Source organism: Lolium rigidum, chromosome 4 (genome assembly GCF_022539505.1).
Source record: "Lolium rigidum isolate FL_2022 chromosome 4, APGP_CSIRO_Lrig_0.1, whole genome shotgun sequence".
In the NCBI taxonomy this organism is placed as follows: domain Eukaryota; kingdom Viridiplantae; phylum Streptophyta; class Magnoliopsida; order Poales; family Poaceae; genus Lolium; species Lolium rigidum.
The window spans coordinates 39,091,258-39,109,078 of NC_061511.1; the positions used below are offsets into that span (position 1 = coordinate 39,091,258).

General features: G+C 42.6%; 1 protein-coding gene across 1 annotated transcript; it reads right to left on the reverse strand.

The window, feature by feature from the left end:
- Positions 1 to 1,781: 1,781 nt before the first annotated feature.
- On the reverse strand, positions 1,782 to 12,985 carry LOC124705608 (disease resistance protein Pik-2-like). The gene is made up of 4 exons (XM_047237316.1): positions 12,659 to 12,985; positions 12,430 to 12,551; positions 6,792 to 7,670; positions 1,782 to 3,814 (listed from the first exon to the last, which is right to left on the reverse strand). The coding sequence occupies exons 3-4, from the start codon at positions 7,661 to 7,663 to the stop codon at positions 1,840 to 1,842; spliced, it is 2,847 nt and encodes a 948-aa protein (XP_047093272.1). The 5' UTR covers positions 7,664 to 7,670; positions 12,430 to 12,551; positions 12,659 to 12,985; the 3' UTR covers positions 1,782 to 1,839.
- Positions 12,986 to 17,821: the final 4,836 nt, after the last annotated feature.

The window sequence follows — 17,821 nt, forward strand, 5'->3', positions numbered from 1 at the left end:
AGAGGGTGCTCACGCTACAAGGGTAAACCCTAATCTTTGCATATTAGTGTTAACTGTGTAGGTTTATGCTAGTTGTTGTACGTGTTAGTGTATTTCTGTGCTGTGTTGTAGTTACATTTGTTGACGCGAACGAACAAAATTTTAGGTCAGCAAAGATGACAGATATAGTGAAGATAGTATTTTACTATGGTTTGGATAGTATCCGATCAAATGAGACGGGAGTTGATCTGAGTGAGTTCAAATCGGTAGAGATGGATTTGACTGCCCCTAGAACATGGACAATTGAGGAGGTGAAGGACTGGTTGATAGAATGTTTCGGGCTTAATCCTGAAGTGCACACAGTGGGTGTGCATGCATTGTGGACTGTCATTATCAAATATTTTTTGGTATCTGAGGCATGTAGATGATACCTCAAAGTGGGTGAGCTGGTTAAAAGGGTCTGAGAGGAGAGGAACTAACCCTGTCGCCTTAGTTCTTCCGGTGGTGAAGGAGGTAGCGCCTCCTGAAGGAGGTTACAGTGCAGGAGGTGGTTACGAATCAGGCCAGAGCAGTCAAGTACCCGGCGGTGGCAGTGGTTACGAGCCTAGACAGAGCAGCCATGCGGAAGATAATTATAGTGGTCAGGCTGATGGCTACATAGGAGAAGACGGTGATGTTGATGGTGACGAAGAAAATGGATACATGCAGAACCAGATGGAAGAGGAAGATACATAAGGTGAAAGTGATGCTGATGATTCCGATGAGTCTGATTTGAGGAGGAGGTGCCTAATCCTGGCAGATGGAATCAAGACTTTACGTCTGCAATGACAGTCAACGATGGCCATGATTCTAACTGGGAATATCACCAGAACAATATTGCCGTAGGGGCCATGTTTCCGTCGAAGCGACATATGCAGGATGCAATAATTAAGTGGGCAATGGCGACTCAAAGGTAGCTCAAAACAAGTGTATCATCTGGAAAATACCTGACGATGGAATAGGGCGAACCTTATCCCAAGGGATTCAAGGCTCCACGAGACGTCCAGAAGTACGACCCCTCCCTCGATTCGGGGGTGTGCAACTGAGCATCACCTGGAGTCGACGATGGCTCCCTTCGCGGGACTCTCAAGCAGTGCCCGACGCCCGAATCCTACGACGACTCCATGGCGCACTCAAGGACTACTGATGGAGATATAGCCCACATGGTCTATCACCAGAAGGACTCGCTTGGGCGACAGGGCCAGGGCCAGGGGCCTGACTTAACTCGCCTGGGCCGGCTGGATCTGGAGGTAGCCTAGGAGAATAGCTACATGGCCCATTAGGCCTGTGAGTCGCTAACAGGCTCGTACACTTTAAACCCTAACCGAGGGTGCTCATATAAACACGCGGCATGGAACCCTAGACCGACGATTCCACCTTCATACTACCTTGCGAGTCACCATAGCCGACTTGCAGGACCCCATTGTAACTCTCCAATCAATACAGATAGCAGGAAGTAGGCCTTCTGTTCTCTTGAAGGGCTGAACCTGGGTAAACCCTGGTCTTCGTGCAATCTCGATCCGTAAATGGCTACATTTCCCTAGCTCCGCAACTCTCAAATGCTACCCTTGTAGCACACGCCGTGGACATATCCATGACAGTGTATACCAAGAAAACCCAGTGTGTACACTGGATCCCAATGGATTGTAAACTATGGGACAAAAAACCTGATAATATCAAGCACTCGAGCTTTATTATTTATTATAACATGAGAAACGTTGTTGTAATAAAATAAAACGTACAGAAACGACTATACAGAGACAACAACATAGCAGTAAAACAAACATGCATGACAAGAGCATGCAACTCACAGGAGAGTGATTACTCGTATCTTACAATAACCTTAAACTGATTGGCCTTGGGGCGTCTGTTACTCTCGGACCTGAGCTTCTCCTGTGCAAGGATCAGTGAATCGTTGTTTCTCTTACCAGTAAGCTGCACCTGTTTAAGGTTTTTCAAGTGCTCGATGCCAACAATTCTCCTCCCTCTACCCTCATGAAATGTCACCGAAAGCTCCTCGAGTCTATCCATGCATCCTCTCTCGAACTGGATCACTTCAGGGTAGAAGCAATAGGTTGAACACAAAGAAAGGGCCCTCAACACTGGCAACCGGTGGGTACTACGTAGAACAAGTGTACTATCATCGATGCAAGCCCGCCACAGCTTGATGTTCTGTAGACTGGGCAGCTTACAGAGGATGCCGAATATGTGGTCACCGCTTAAGTTTATCCAAACACCTCCAAAGAAGGTAAGATGTGATAGTGTGCTCACCCAGTGTGGCAATTTTGTGATTTCTCCATCGATGAAAAGGTACCGAAGGAGCCGTGGCGGCGAGGGCAGTCTATCGAGAAAATCCAGTTTGCCTTCGCAGGTCCCTAAGCGTCCAATGCCGAGAAACCGAAGGGAGTATAACTTGCTCAGGGAGAGGGCAACCTCTCGGAGAATCTTCGGATCGCCTTTTTTGTCAACATGCATGTGGTCGTTAACAAACAAGAATATGTGACGCAGTTGTCCTAGTTCACCAAACTCTCGAGCAACATCAACATTATCTATCTCTGCACGCGCCACCTCGCGCAACGCCTTCATTTTAGAGAGCCCCTTGGGAAGCGTCCACCAAATCATCCATTTTTTCCCGTGGGAAAAATCCATGCGCTCAACTTTCTCTAGCGTTCTCACTGTTTCTGGCAGCTCGTGAAGGTTTGTGTCACGCACATCAAGAACTTGCAAGTGCTCTAGCTCACCGACTTTATTAGGCATCACACTGATATCGGTACCCTTTAAGCTTAGGAACTTTAGGAGGTACATCTGGCAAATAACCACCACATGCTTGTTTTCAAGGCCTTGGCAGCCTTCAAGATCAAGTACCCTCAGCAGGGTGAACTCCCTCAAGCGATCAAATAAATTCTTCCCATTGAGCTCAAACATGCTCAGCGATCGGACATGTTGCATGTCCATCCGCTCCATGCTATGCCTCCTCTCATGTTCTATCCCTTGGATGGAAAGGCGACGAACCCTGTCATAAAACATCCCGTCATAGTGCCCACCTACTAGGCTAACGAAGTTAGCCTCCAGGGATTTCGACACCATGACCTCAAGCATCATGTCATGCACCCGACACACCTCAATCCTTCCAGCGTACCCCCAAGAGGATGCTGGAATAATCATGCTCCTACTCACCAGCTCATCAAAGTAGGATTTTGCAACCTCCAACAAAGTCAATCCCCGCTTATCCTCAACCAATCCTTCAGCGACCCATCTGTACAAGAGCCTATTTTTGTTGATTTCATAGTCCTCTGGGAACAGGCTAAGATACATCATGCAAGCCTTGAGGTGATAAGGCAGGTGGTTGTAACTGAGTGTGAGTATTTGCCCCATCCCCTCGAGGGTAGGGTTGCTCTCCATCTGCGAACCAATTGATTTGCAAATGGTTTCCCACATATCTTTCCTCTCTGGATATTTATAGCTAGCCAAGAGGCTGGCTATGCTAACAATGGCCAAAGGTAGCCCAGCACACTTCTTCAGAATATTGTCCATTGTAACTTCAAGTTGTTCATGAGGAGGAGCAGCCATGGTGCCAAATGCTCTACTGAGGAACAACTTCCGAGAGTATTCTGGATTGAGTGGCTGCATGCGGTAGATGTAATACTCGTCAACACTTGGATCACTGCATTCTTTGGCCACAGTCTCTATCCGAGTAGTTACAATGATTCTGCTGCCGCATTTGTTGTTTGGAAACTTGGAATGGATTGCATCCCACGCTGCTACTGTCCATACATCATCAATCATAATGAGGAACCTATTTGCATCATTCATATTCGAGCATTAGCGAGATCAAATTTCATGTCCAACAACCGTATACTAAAAATAAGTATGTCGACTTGAAAAATAGTAAGCCGCATGTTTCCCAGACTTCGATGTTATGTTGTACAATACTGTTTTGATCAGTAATGTGAAATAGCACAAAAAGATTTGTCACCGTTTTCTATATATTGTAAATTTAACGCAACAACATCTACTGGTCGCTACAGGAAAACAGGGCTTTGTTGTGTTGGAAATATACACGGCAAAGGTGTTTCAGAACACGGCGATGCCTTTGCCGTGTGGCGGAGCACGGCAAAGGCCACACGGAGAAAAACGGCACGACAAAGCACCTTTTCCGTGTGCCTTTCTTCCCGGAACACGGCGTTGCCTTTGCCGTGTGCCTTCCACCCCGGAACACGGCAAAAAAAATTGACGGAATCCCGCACTAACGGACGGTGCCACGTCAGAAACATTCCATGTGATTTAAGTCACCCATTTGGGTTCGGGGAAAAGAACAATCCAAAACAATCATAAGGCATAAAGATAGGAATTATCTAATAATCTAAATTTAATTTGGGAGGAAAACACAAGGATCTCACGACGATCATCAAATTATGGTGCTAACTTATAATAGTGTAAAATTATAAAATGATGCCATCTTTGCCCGAGAGTGAACAAATGGAGGTTGAGCTACATGTAGCTTTTTATTTTCAAACAAATAAAATTCGAATCTCAAAGTTTCAAAAATCACAAACAAAAATCTAGGGGTAGCCAATGATGTATACTGATCCCGTAAATCTCAATACAAAATACTTTATATTCTACACACAAAAATGAAAATATCTGACAAATTAGATAGTGTTTGAAATATGCACTAATCACTGTTTGTCAAATTTTGTCTTTGTCCAATTTTGTCATTTTGTGTAGCCTAGAATATAAAATAGCTCGTACGAAGATTTTACATGTTTGTAATATACATCATTATCTATACCCCTAGAATTTTGTTTAAGATTTTTTTGATATTCTAAAATACAAATTTTGTGTATTTAAAAATAAATGTCTACATGTAGCTCGGCCTCTGTTTTTAGTTTTCATGCCATCTTATAGTATTCTCTATTTGTATACATAAAAACGGTGGTCAATATTTATAGAAAACTACAACATAGTAAATGAAGGGAAACATATAGAAGTATTACACTTTTTCTTTTGACAAGGATGAATTTACTTTGAGTAAAATCAAATCAATCATAAAATAAAAAGAGAAAGAGAAAATATAATAAGTCAAGCCAAACTACAATGATCAGTCGTTCCTATTTCCATGGTTTAAAAAAATTCTAGACTTTTTTATTTTGATGAATTTGGACTTAACGGTGTAGGTTCCATCATATATAAATAATATGATATATTCATGTTATTTAAAATTAGAAGGAACATATATCTATCCATCCGGTTGAGGCGGTAATTCCATATGCCATTATAAGGCCAAAGTTACATGTTTTGGATCTTGGCTTTTATAATGTATAATACAATAATAGAGTAAATTACAACTGAGGTTCATAGAAATCTTAGCTATCAATATATTGTATTAATGATAGTCTATCTAATAATGCCACCTATCCACATCTATCCTATTGTCAACGTCAACCCACTAATATTCATTAATATTTGTTTATCTTTACATACAAGCTATCCACATCATCTATTCTTTTAGCCATCCAAATGTCCACATCGTTATTTTTTAGCCGTCTGATTAATGAGATCACACCATCCTAGACTACACAAGTAAATTGTGTGCAACTAGAACATCAGAATTAGTTTCTTCCTTAATTGTCTCAGCCTACCAAGCAAATTGTCTGGCAATTATTTTCAATGATGAAAATCATGTAGCTAATATTTGAAGCATCCATAAGTTTTCGGTGGATCGGCACATCATAAATGTGAGCGATGGATCCATCTCTTGCAGCGTTTAATTTTAATTAATCTTACCAAGGATCAAGAGAGTTTCAGTGGGGTTTAACAAGTTCAAGCTCCTGGTGAAGTTCATGTATCTTGATCTCCTAAATGGACATACACCTTTTTTATTTAAACAAATTAGGAAGATGAAGATACCACTTAAAATTAAGATTTTCATCTTGTTTTTACTTAGGAAAGTTCTTTTTACAAAGGATAATTTGGCTAAAAGAATTTGGAATGGGAATAAGAAGTGTTTTTCCTATGACCAAGATGAATCAATTCAACATCTTTTTATTTGTTGTCCTCTTCCAAAGATTATTTGGCGCATCGTGTATATTTCTTTTAATATTTCATCACCTACGAGCACCACTAATATTTTCAGGAATTAGTTGACGGGTGTCTCTAAAAATGATAAAGCTAACATCCTAGTTGGAAGGTGCACTTTACTATGGGCTATATGAAAAATGCGCAATAACGTCATATCTAACAATGCAAGGCCTACCTCTTTTATGCAGGTTACCGTGCTGGGTACTCAGTTGATCCGTATGTGGTCTTACCTACAACTTTTTTTTGTGATCTTACCTGCAACTAATAGAGAAGTGGTACGATATGGATATTGGGTGCAACAGGTTGAAAATGGTTGTGCGGGGTTTAGACAACCAGTAGTTCAACTCGCGTTTTGTTCACATGTTGATATGTTGATGCATAGGAGACACATGTTTTCTTTTCTGTTTAGATGGTTGATAAATGTCTCAACCTTATGTGACATGTGAGTTGTAATGAAATTTTGTGCTTTAATAAGGTTAATAAAAGGCCATATGCATCAGTGAGGCACTGAGGCTAGGGGTTTCCCCTATTTCCAAAAAAAAAAATTTTAAAAATGTAATCTGGATGGAGTTCAAGAAGCATGAAATTTTGTCAAACCCAAAGGTTGTCATCAGCTCACGTCATTAGACAAGTATAATTGGTTAAATAAAAATATTAATTAATAATAACATGTACTTTATTTTTATATGTACCTCTTGTTGTTGAGAAGGGCTTTGAGCTTGGAGCCGAGTTGGTCCGCATCCATCATGTCGATGCCGGCCAATGGATCATATTCCTTGTTACCTTCCTCATTACCTGCTTCCCTCTTGAACATCTGCTGCAGGACACGCTTCAACAGTTCCTTTAGATCCTCCCCCATGTTGAACATCTGAGACACCGACACTTGCGCTTGTCGGTAGAACACTACCTCCAACTGTCGGCACACTTCCATGGCCAATGTTGTTTTTCCAAGCCCCCCAAACCCCACAATGGAGAACACCTTGAGCTTCATGTCACGCTCTGCTCCATTTTCATACACCCCTGCCTTCACCTTCTCTGCAAGGGCATTTGCCTGGTCCTCCATGCCCACAATCTGACCAGTGTGGTCGGTAGAGCGTATGCCTCGCGCGGCCGACGATGCTGCCATTGTCGGGGCTGTCGACGGAGACCTTCGCAGCGCCTCCCGGCCGATGCCATAGCGAGCATGGCGGTCGCTAATGGAGACAGCACGCTCATGGAGAGCCTTGATGTTACCAGCAAGGCGATGTCGAGGGAAAAATGTCGCAACCAGGCGTTTGGACCATACGAGAAAGCGGTCGCGGGGACGTGACCTAATGCGGAATATGTAGAGGTCGACGCAGTCCTCGGCGTCGTAGGTGAGCTCGCGCACCTGCCGCATCCACTCCCGAATGAAGTGGTCCACGGCACCGTCTTCCGCTTCAGTCTGCATGCGCAGTAGGGCGTGCATGGTGGAGAGTTCGTCCCTGAGCTCCTCAATCTCGCCGCCGATGGCCCGGAGCTTTTGAAACTCTTTGCCCACCAGCTGACCTACATTGCTCAGGATGGTCTGCGCTGTGCTATCCATTGAGCCTCTGAAAAAGTGGAATATAAGGGTGGGTGAAGAGATCTGTCACAATTCTATTCAAAATAAAGGATGAGACCTCCCGTCTCTACATTGAAAAGATGCATACATTAATTATGTGATATTTACTGATTATGATCAAGTGTTCTTACACTCTTCGACCACCATAGCTGAAAGTTTCCTACCTGCGCTAGCTAAAATATGCGCACCTTACTGCTCAGCTAGATTGATCTTGCTTAACTGGACGATGATCATGAATTCATGATCACAGGATGATCTCGGCATGGTCACAAATGATAACTCCCAACGACACCACCTTTGGCCAGTAGAACATGGGCACGCATGAAATGATGCCCAAAACCATCGAAAACTCTTTATTTTGGCACGGAGTTCTAATATGGGTGTAAAGAGAAAAGACCAATACACAACTTTGGAGTGGTATATTCTTCAGAAGAATGACTATCTCGCAATAAGTTTCCGAGCTTATAGTGCAAAACACTGACATTGAAGCAACCGAACCCACTATTTTTAAGAACTTGGCTTCTTGTCTAGTCGATGTTGTTCGAGTGACTTAGTGTAACGCCAACAAAGAGAAATGTCACATTAAATCACCAGTTTTGATGAAAATCTAGCGTGTTCACGTTCTGCGGGGCGTAGAACAGGGGAGGGGGACATATGAAATCACGCAAGAAACGGTCGAAACCCTTTATTTTGGCATGGCATCCTAATATGGGTATATAAAGGAGATGTAAAAAAGCAATATCCAATACACAACTTTGAAGTGGCACCTCCTTCACAAACTGGGATTCTAGACTAAAGTGGAAAACTTCCATTAGAAGCACATGAACAAACTTTTGTACGGTCTTGGCTTCTATTTTAGTCTATCTTGTTCATATAACTTAGTTTAACACATAAAAAATAGCAATGTCAGATGAAATCATCAATTTTTATGAAAAGCTAACATGTTCCCGCTCCGGTCCCGTAAAATAGGGGGACGCACAAAGTCACGCTAGAAACCATTGGAAACCCTTTGGCATTAAGTCCTAATATGACTATATATGTTTTTTTTGTAAAGAGTAAAAGCCAATACAGAACTTTTCAGTGGTAGATGCTTCGCAAATAGGACTATCTCACATGATTTTTACTTACTTATATTGGAAAACTCCCACTTCAAAGCATCTAAACCAACTTTAGTAATTGACTTAATTTTTAGTTCGTTTTGTTCCTATGACTTAGTTTGACACTAATAAATACAAAAGTCACATGAAATGATAACTTTTGATGAAACGATGGCATGTTCGCGTTCCGAGGGACGCAGAACAGGGGATGCATGAAACCACGACAATAATCATTGGAACCCCTTTCTAATACCAAGTTTGAAGGGTACTGGTATAGAAGGGTGATGCTAAAGATTAAAATCTAATACCAAGTTTGAAGTGACACCTTCTTCACAAACTGAACTATCTCGCAAGAAGAGTTTGGACAATATTCATGATTAAAAAAAGGATAAAAGCAAACCTATTAAAAAGGTAATAATTAATAATACGCCCTCCAGTCCATAATAAATGTTGGGGGTTCAGTTCAAATTTGGATAAATTTGAACTAAAGTCCAACACTTAATATGGGATGGGAGGGAGTACCTAAAACTAGATGTTTCAGAAAAAATTAAAAAAACCTCCAAAAATGGAAAATATGTTTGCCGAGTGTATTTAGGAAAGCACTCAGCAAACCATCTCTTTTGCAAGTGCCCCCCTTTTGGCGCTCAAGAAACTTCCTTTAGGTGGGATGAAAACCCTACTCGGACGCATTTTTTCCTTGCCTTAACCATTCTCGCGCCTCCTTCTGTCGGGCCTCTCTCTTCCACCACGCATTCACCACCCTACCCTAGCACCATTAAAAAAGCTATCAATCCACCTCTTTCTCCACTCATGGCTCACCCCACAGCCCTCCACTTCATGCCGCCACTTCTTCTCTCGCATATGCTTCCTCCTATACGCTTGATGCATGCGCTAGCTCTCATCCACTTCTGGCCACCGCCCCACACAACCCTCCTCCTCCACCATTGCAGTCACCTTCTGTACCTCTTTGGCTTCCACCCCACTCGACGCTCTCTCCTGAACCACAAGGTCAACTCACTGGTGGTGGCCCTTGTTGGCCACCCTTGCCTCGCTACTGCCACATCCACTTCGCTCGATCACAAGGCCTCCGGTATCGGGAACGGTAACGAGACACGCTCGCACCATGACGGGGGCTCTAGTTCCGGTTACCACACCACCTGTTGGTCACCACCTGACCTACTGTTGGTGGTCACCATGCCAGGCCTCTGTCGACCTGTTGTTGTTCTGCACCGACCAAGAAAACGACGCGCTAGTAGTACACCCACATACCCAAGATCGAATGTATCAGTATGTAGATGTAGATGCTTGTAGTACACACACATGTGGTGGTCCAGAATGAAAATATGATATCTGGGAAGTTTTCGTGCTAAGGACAGCTAGTTTTGTTTTGGTATTTTGACAACTGAGCGTTGATGTGTTAATACATATGCAGTGTCATGTTCACCAAATTAGTAATATATAAAATGTCAAACACATTTTCTCTGATATGCCTATAAATGGTGCACCATGGTGCTAGGGCACCATACTCAATACTCGCAAAATACGTGTTGAATCTTACATACCCGAGATATGTATGGCTTGTATGTACCTAATAGCCAGGAATGAGGTACATATACGCAGGTATGATATTTTTCTAGCACGTATACCTAGGTATGTAGAAAATATATACATACATATATATGTATATTAGGTACGTGTAACTTTGCTATGTATAACTTTGTAAGTAACATAAGTATGTATTCTCCTTGGGTGTGCATAATTCATAGCAAAACATACGTATTTTGTGTCTCATTGGAGATTATATATATGTATACGTTAGTTTTTCTAATGTGCAATTTGATGATCTTTTATGCATGTAATGAATATTTTTGCCCATTTTATTTTTATTTTTTGGTCCAGTAGCTCCCCACCACCTCAGACACCACAGATGGTCCCGATACGCGAACATTTGACTAATTCTTTTTTGGTCTACGGCGGTGAGCTCAAATTTTATCTCCTCCTATATCTCCCTTGTTCTTTTCTTGCCATCGAGCCGATAACACTAGATTTTAATGTTATGGCACTAGATATTTTTCATACCTAGTCGTGTAACCTAGGCGTCTCCCATTCGAAATGGTTATGTTTAGAAATGTGGAAGTATTTTCATATTTATAATCGTAAATCTTTCAAATTGTCCATATTGTTTGTATAGCTCGATGATGTGTAGATTGGGTTCGTTTCAATGCTCTATTCCGATCTGAGACAACACCTCGGCAACAACTCCTCGTTGTTTTCCGGATCACATTCTCTTGTCCTTTTGCTGAGACGTTTATTTCGAGAACAATGGGTGGGTGCTGCCAAAATTCTGGGGTTGGGTAGTAGAGCATAGAAATGAACCAATCTAAACATCCTCTTCATCTTGTCCAGTGAATAAATTCAATGCTAACTGATGGATTCTATTTCCCTTTTAAGCACTGGATCTGATCTTTTCCTTTGCCTATCCTGTGGACCTATGATGTGGGTCATGGGTTTATGCCCAACTATACCCGGTGAACCTACCATGTGAGTCCGAACGCAGAGAGAAGGTCGTGATCGCTAGCATAAGCATGGAAATGGAATTTCTATATAACGTTCGTTAAATGGATAGTACTATAGCAAAAAAAAAATCACACGTGTTAAACAAATAATTTTATATTGTGATTCAAATTCATAAGAAGGCTAACTTCTGATGAGCGGAGCGAGGCCCGTCACCGGTAGGCTCACAACATGGGGAGCCGCTTGTCGGTACTGATCGTTATCACCGCCTATTTATACGTCTTGTAAGGTTAATCGCTTCATAAGATAACCCACGACGCTTGTAAACACTCTCTTTGGAGAGGGTTTTCCACGTTAAAATCATGTTGTTAATTATTTCCTTTTCGTTCTTCGTTATTGCCTATCGCGTTTGTAACAAATAAACTTGTGAAGATATGAAAATATAGTTCGCGTCTAAGACATACTACGCTAAGCAAGGGTTGAAACGAAAATACTACTGAAAACCGCACACTAATTCTTGAGCGATGAGTTACTGCACACTAGTTCCATGGTGGTCGCTGCAATTTTGGGAGGCTAAAGGAGAACAAGGAGGACCTCTTGATATTTCTGGGCGAGTGCTTCCTTTGCTTGGGAGCGAGCGGTGGAGAGGAGGATGGGAAACCAGTTCAGTTTGGAGCACGAGTGTCCGTCGCTGCTGCAAATTTTGTTGGTAATTAAATGTTTTTATGGACATATATCCTATTTTGTTATCTATATTTCTTTAGATAAAAAAATTAGGGTATTTCTTCGGATACATTTGCCCTATATAATAGTGTCAGCTGGTGGCATCATCGGCATATTCACTTTTGGCTACACCACATGCTAGATCTGGGACAAACAGTTGAGATAAGGGCAGGTATGAGCCATTTCCTCTCACACAATGATAGCCAATTTAAACTAAATGTTATTGTATTTCTATTTAGCAACACGCAGATCTTTTCTAGTATTAGGATTTTTTATACTTTTAGATAAACAAAGACCTAACTTTTTTTAAGCAATGTTGAAGACATCGAGACTGTTGCTCGATCAATCAAGTGGAAATTATATAAACCACACACTGTTGTGCATCAACGTATATGATATACGGTACATCATTACCTCTCAGATGATCAGCTCTGCCCTTCTGAGATGCTTTGACCAAAAGGAACACGGAGTAACTTGGCACGTGCAGGATCTTAGAAGATCACAAGAACAATATTCAGCAACCCTTAAACTGAAGGCTGCCAAATAAATATTAATTCACTTTCATTTCCCTTGATAGAAGTAGTTGATGTTACTTGTTATATGGCCAAGAAGTAAATAAATGAGAAATAACGGAAAAAAGTACCTGGTGGAAGAATATTGCACTGTATGTGGGTAATATGAATGTCAACAGATGATCGATCTGAACAACTAGATTTACTAATCTCAATAGTCGGAGCAGTGAATGACCTTTTTTTGTGTATTTGGTGGAACTGACAACTAGAAAAACAAGAAAATTAAAAACTTGAGGAAACAACAAACGGGAGAAGCAAATATGTTTTGTTATTTTTGAGTATTTATCAGTGGAAAAGGAAATTAGGTCTATATGTAGCTACAATACAACTGAAGGCATAATGAAAAACAAAAGTGGTCGCAGGAGAAATAAATGGCTGGGAAGAAGATTGGTGGAGGGCGAGGGGTTTCAACGGTTGCCCTTTGCGACTTGTATATAACTATATATATATAAGAAAAAGGAAACTTCAATCAGACCAAAGATGGGATGCTTGTTTACAGAAACAAGTAAAGAATGAACTTTGCTCTTTCATAAAGGTTAAAGGAAGGAAACGAGTCATGAATGAATAAAGAAGAAAGGGATAACTTGCCATGTGGATCCATGCCAAAAAGACATTATCTGAACTGTAATTTTGCCTACTATTTTTTTGTTTGCCTATGGTATAAATTCAGCTCTGTGATTCCATGGTTGTGGGTTTACTTTTTCAACTCTGCACTCTTGTACCGCTAGGTAATCGATGTGGTTGATGATACGAATCAGTCTATGGCTACCTAGTGGTCCTATAATTGGATGTTTGCGCATTCCTAAACATGCACGCGAGGATAACATAATTTGGTGCGACATTAGCCTTTGTGGAAGTTTTGAAGTAAACGGGGAAAGGGAAGAGGATTGCAAGATAAGAAATGATGTCTCAAATCTTGTGTGCTGAATCTATAATCCATCTTTTACATAGCACATTTTATTGTCACAGACAAGGAAACGCAAAAGCAATATTTTCTTCCTTTAATCTTGTGCATTACTCACAAGTGAATTCAAATAAAAGCATTACCTTTACTGTGGAAGTGCACAATTTATTAATGCGCTCATGCCTTTAGCTTGGTATAGTCTGCCATCCGGTACCATGGCGTTTCAAGCAAGCTATACTCTGAAAATTAAACAAGCCAAAGAACATGACTGGGCCATAATTTTATTTGCAAATCAGAAACCTTTTTGCACGGAAGAATTCATCTCTGGTATTCAATAATGTTAGGGTAATAGACTGTATGTATTTCCAGGGGGCCAAAAGCCACAATATATAGTACAGGTGACAAGGGATTAACTTGTCAATGCCTATGGATTGTAGGCTAGGGTTTAGTTGGAAGTAGAGGGTAAGTAGATCTCGAAGGTTTCAGCCGAAAAGTACTCGACTATTAAGAAAACTAGGGTTTGTCAAACAACGATTCGATCTCTTCCTCGTCCCTCGACTCCCCCTTTATATAGGAGGTGGAGCCGAGGGATTCGTGTTGTACAAGTTACAGAGTCCGGGACGGTTTCTAATTCATCCCGTAAGATTACAAATAACACTTCCTATTACAACTCTAGCTTTCCCTAATAACATCTTGGGCTTCCGAATCTTCTTATTCTTCGGGTAATGGGCCTTCAGTAAACCCCAGGTACTATCTTCGGCAGGCCCATTTGGGATGCCTATGTCAGTAGCCCCCGAGATTTTGCTTGAATCGTAGGGTCAAGGAAAATCTCCACTGTTTATTCTTATTCGACAGCTTTAACTTTTCTCTATTTTTCCTCATTGATTCTTATATTGTACAGGGATAATGGTAATTGGGGCTAGTTCATCTGACGGATCAGGTACTAGTTAACTGCTCTAGTGGCAATCCGCAAAAACCTACTTCAAGATCACGTCCCTGGACATGATCTCGGGATACCGGTGTAAACTTCGACAGGTGCCGCTTAAGGTCTTACCATTCTGTCGAGTCCCGGTAAGTTTATCGGGTACCTAACGCGTCCGTTAGGATTTTTCTTCGTATCTGTTGATACGGATAAAAGTAGCAGAGCGCAGTCTTTGGCGATGCCACGCCCAACAGAACGGATCTGGGGTCTTACCTTCGCAAACTTGCGGCATTCAGAAATTGATCGCAACTTTGGCGTTCTGAGAATATATTGTCGAGTGCTTTCTCGGCTGTTTAAATGGCACATTTTATCGAGTCAAAGATGACTTATATTGCTCTCCCGATGGGAGTATATGTAGAGTTTATTATAACTCGAAATATACTCTTTTGCTCTTCTATCTTTCTTTTTTCTCTTTCTTTCTCTTTTTTTTTTTTTTTTTTTTTTTTTTCAATTCCATCGGGTACGCGAACAGCGTTCCCGATGGGAGTAGCCCCCGAGGCTACAACCAAGGACTTGTACTTGGGTGTAGGCTCCACACCTTATGCCGACATATTTCCTTTATTCTCCCGAAGTTTTATAATTTCTCGGGTGCGCGAACAGCGCTCCCGATGGGAGTAGCCCCCGAGGCTATGAACAAATGCTTGCGTTTGATCATAGGCTCTCGCAATTTCTATGTTGTCAAACTCGAACTTTACTTTTTTCCGAAGTAGCCCCCGAGCATTTGGGCAAAAACTTTGTATTTGATCAAAGGCTCCCAAAATAACCAAGAACTTTCTCTGCCGCCAATCTTCTTTATTCTTTACTTGTCGAAATTTTTTCCCTTAACCAAAGTAACCTTATTACTAACGATAGCCACAATCGTCGCATCCAGAAAAATGCGAGTGCGACTCTCTCTCTGCCTGGTGGGTCCAAATTTCTTGTCAGTTTGACACGTCGTGCAAGTGGGGGACACACGTTCTCCACTTTTCCTGGCGCACCTCCTGTAGCGCCCGTTCTGTTGCTTCACAGTAAAAATACCTTTTTACCCTCTCATTATGAATTCATTTTCAACCGCACGATTTCTCCATCCAACGATGCGTTGATCTGTGAAATCCCTATATAAATCCTTCTTCTTCCTCCAGTCATACCTTCGCTCGCGCCGCACCTCTGTTCCCCTCTGCAAGAGACTTCCATTACGCCCATTGCTTCCAGAGCTCATCCACGCACAAGCTCCGCTCTTTCACCCCCATTGATGCCACCACGCGCGCGGCTTTCTCGCCACAGCACGCCCGAATCCAAGATGGCCGCTGAAGATCTGGAATGGGAGAGGTCAAAAATCTCCAACCAGGACATCAACCTGATGAAGAGGCTGGGCCTGATGAAGAAGGAAGGCGCCATTCGCTTTCCTAGCGAAGAAAGCTACCCCTCTCCTCCAATCCAGTATCGGGTTAGTTTTGTCGACCACCTCATCCGCGGTCTCTCCGCCCCTATTCATGATTTCCTCCGCGGCCTCCTCTTTGTCTATGGGGTTCAGCTGCACCAGCTAACTCCCAATTCCATCCTCCATGTCGCCATTTTCATCACTCTATGCGAGTGCTTCCTCGGAGTCCCTCCTAACTGGGCTCTGTGGAAACGTATCTTTTGTCTTCGCCGCAATGGCTCCCACAACGCCACTTACAACATAGGCGGCGTTGTTATCTGCGTCCGCTCTGACGTTGAATATTTTGACGTTAAATTCCCCGACTCCGTCCAAGGGTGGCGCAAAAGATGGCTCTATGTGCACGAAGAAAGTGCCAACTCCGTCGAGCACAACATAGCTCCTTTTGATGGAAGCGCCAAAATTCTTCGCCGCCGTTCCTGGGATGCTGAAGCTACCGATGAAGAAAAAACGGCGACAGAGGCCCTCATGTCCCGTATACATGAGCTTCAGAATACCCGCGGCAAGGAACTGTCGGGTATCCAAATCACAGCCTACTTCCTTAGGATTAGGGTGCAGCCTCTGCAGGCTCGCAAAAATCCCCTTTGGACGTATGCTGGCGAAAAAGATGCGAACAGGATTTCCAAGGACCTTTCTGTAAAGGACTTGGAAAAACTTATCCGAAGAATTTCGTCGCTCAGCAAGAAAGATCCCATTCCGTCTTCTTGCCGTGTGGAGCCATACAGCGCCTCCAACCCTCTTCCCAAGGTATCTTCTCCAACTATTATTTTGTCTTCCCGAGTTTCTTACTTTTTGTCGACTGGTATTTTTGCTGATGTTCCCTGCATAACTTTTTTGTCGACACTTCTTGTCTGTAGAATCACCCAGTTCTAGCTTCTCTTCCTCCTCTTCCCGAAGATGGAGAAGTCGAAGAACAGGCTGTTGTCACTGACGACAACCAGGGTACCTCTCGCCCTGAGAGTGAAATCGCGGGTTCTCAGAAATCCGCGGCTTCTTCTGAAAGAGAAGATTCTGAGGCTACCGCATCGACACACTCCCTCCCCTCCGCTGTTTCTCCAAGGAACAAGAGGAAAAGGGATGAAGTTGACGATTCTGGCACCTCCAAGACCGGCGCACCTCCTGCCGAAGAAGTTGTTCCTACTGAAGAAAGGACAACTTTCAACCCTTACGAGGATGCCCTCGTCAGCTCGTGAGTTTTCTATTGCTCTTTGTTGTTTGCTCTCGATATTTTGTCTATGTTGTCTCTTACTTTGTCGTCTTTTATTGTAGTGACGACGAGGATGAAAATCCGCCTCTTGCCGCGACTGCTAAAACGAGTACGTCGCATACTTTAGTTATCGCCGAAGCGCAACCTGATGAAGAGGAAACTTCGCCTCCTCAGCAGGACGTTGAGCTTACTGCTCCAATTGAGAGCCCCCGTGCCTCTTCACCAAAGAGAGCTAGGGTTGAGCCAACCAAGGAAACCTCCCACTTAGTTGGCAGTTCCTCAACTCCTTCACTGGATGATGTAAGTACTTCACTCTTTTCCTGTGTTTCGAAGATTTCAATACTGTTGACTCCCCTCTATTTTTGCTTCTTTTGCTTGCTACTGTCGAACTTTTCAATTTCTATATTGATTTTTCTTCCTCGACTTTTCTTTTGCAGCCTTTGATGAAGGAGTTTATTCGCCTTGGTACCCAATTCATCGGGTACCGTGATCATGCTAACAGGCTTGAAGGTATTATCTTTGCAGCTTTTTCTCTTGATTGAATGTTCTGCATCACGATTGTTGTCATGACAATTGTTACTGTCCATTATGTTTCCAGCTGACCTTGCGGAGGCCAACAAACGTGCTAACGCTCTTGCTCTGAAATTGGAGCAAAGCGAAAAGGCTCGCAAGAAAGCTGAATCAAACGCCGCCGTTCTTGAAGATCTTCGAAAAAGACTTCACG

Excerpts from the sequence above, each read along its gene's own strand:
- LOC124705608 (XM_047237316.1), bottom strand. The coding sequence starts at position 7,663 with ATGGATAGCACAGCGCAGACCATCCTGAGCAATGTAGGTCAGCTGGTG. Across the intron at positions 3,815-6,791 it reads GCCCTTCTCAACAACAAGAG|GTTCCTCATTATGATTGATG; the intron begins GTACATATAAAA and ends TGATGCAAATAG.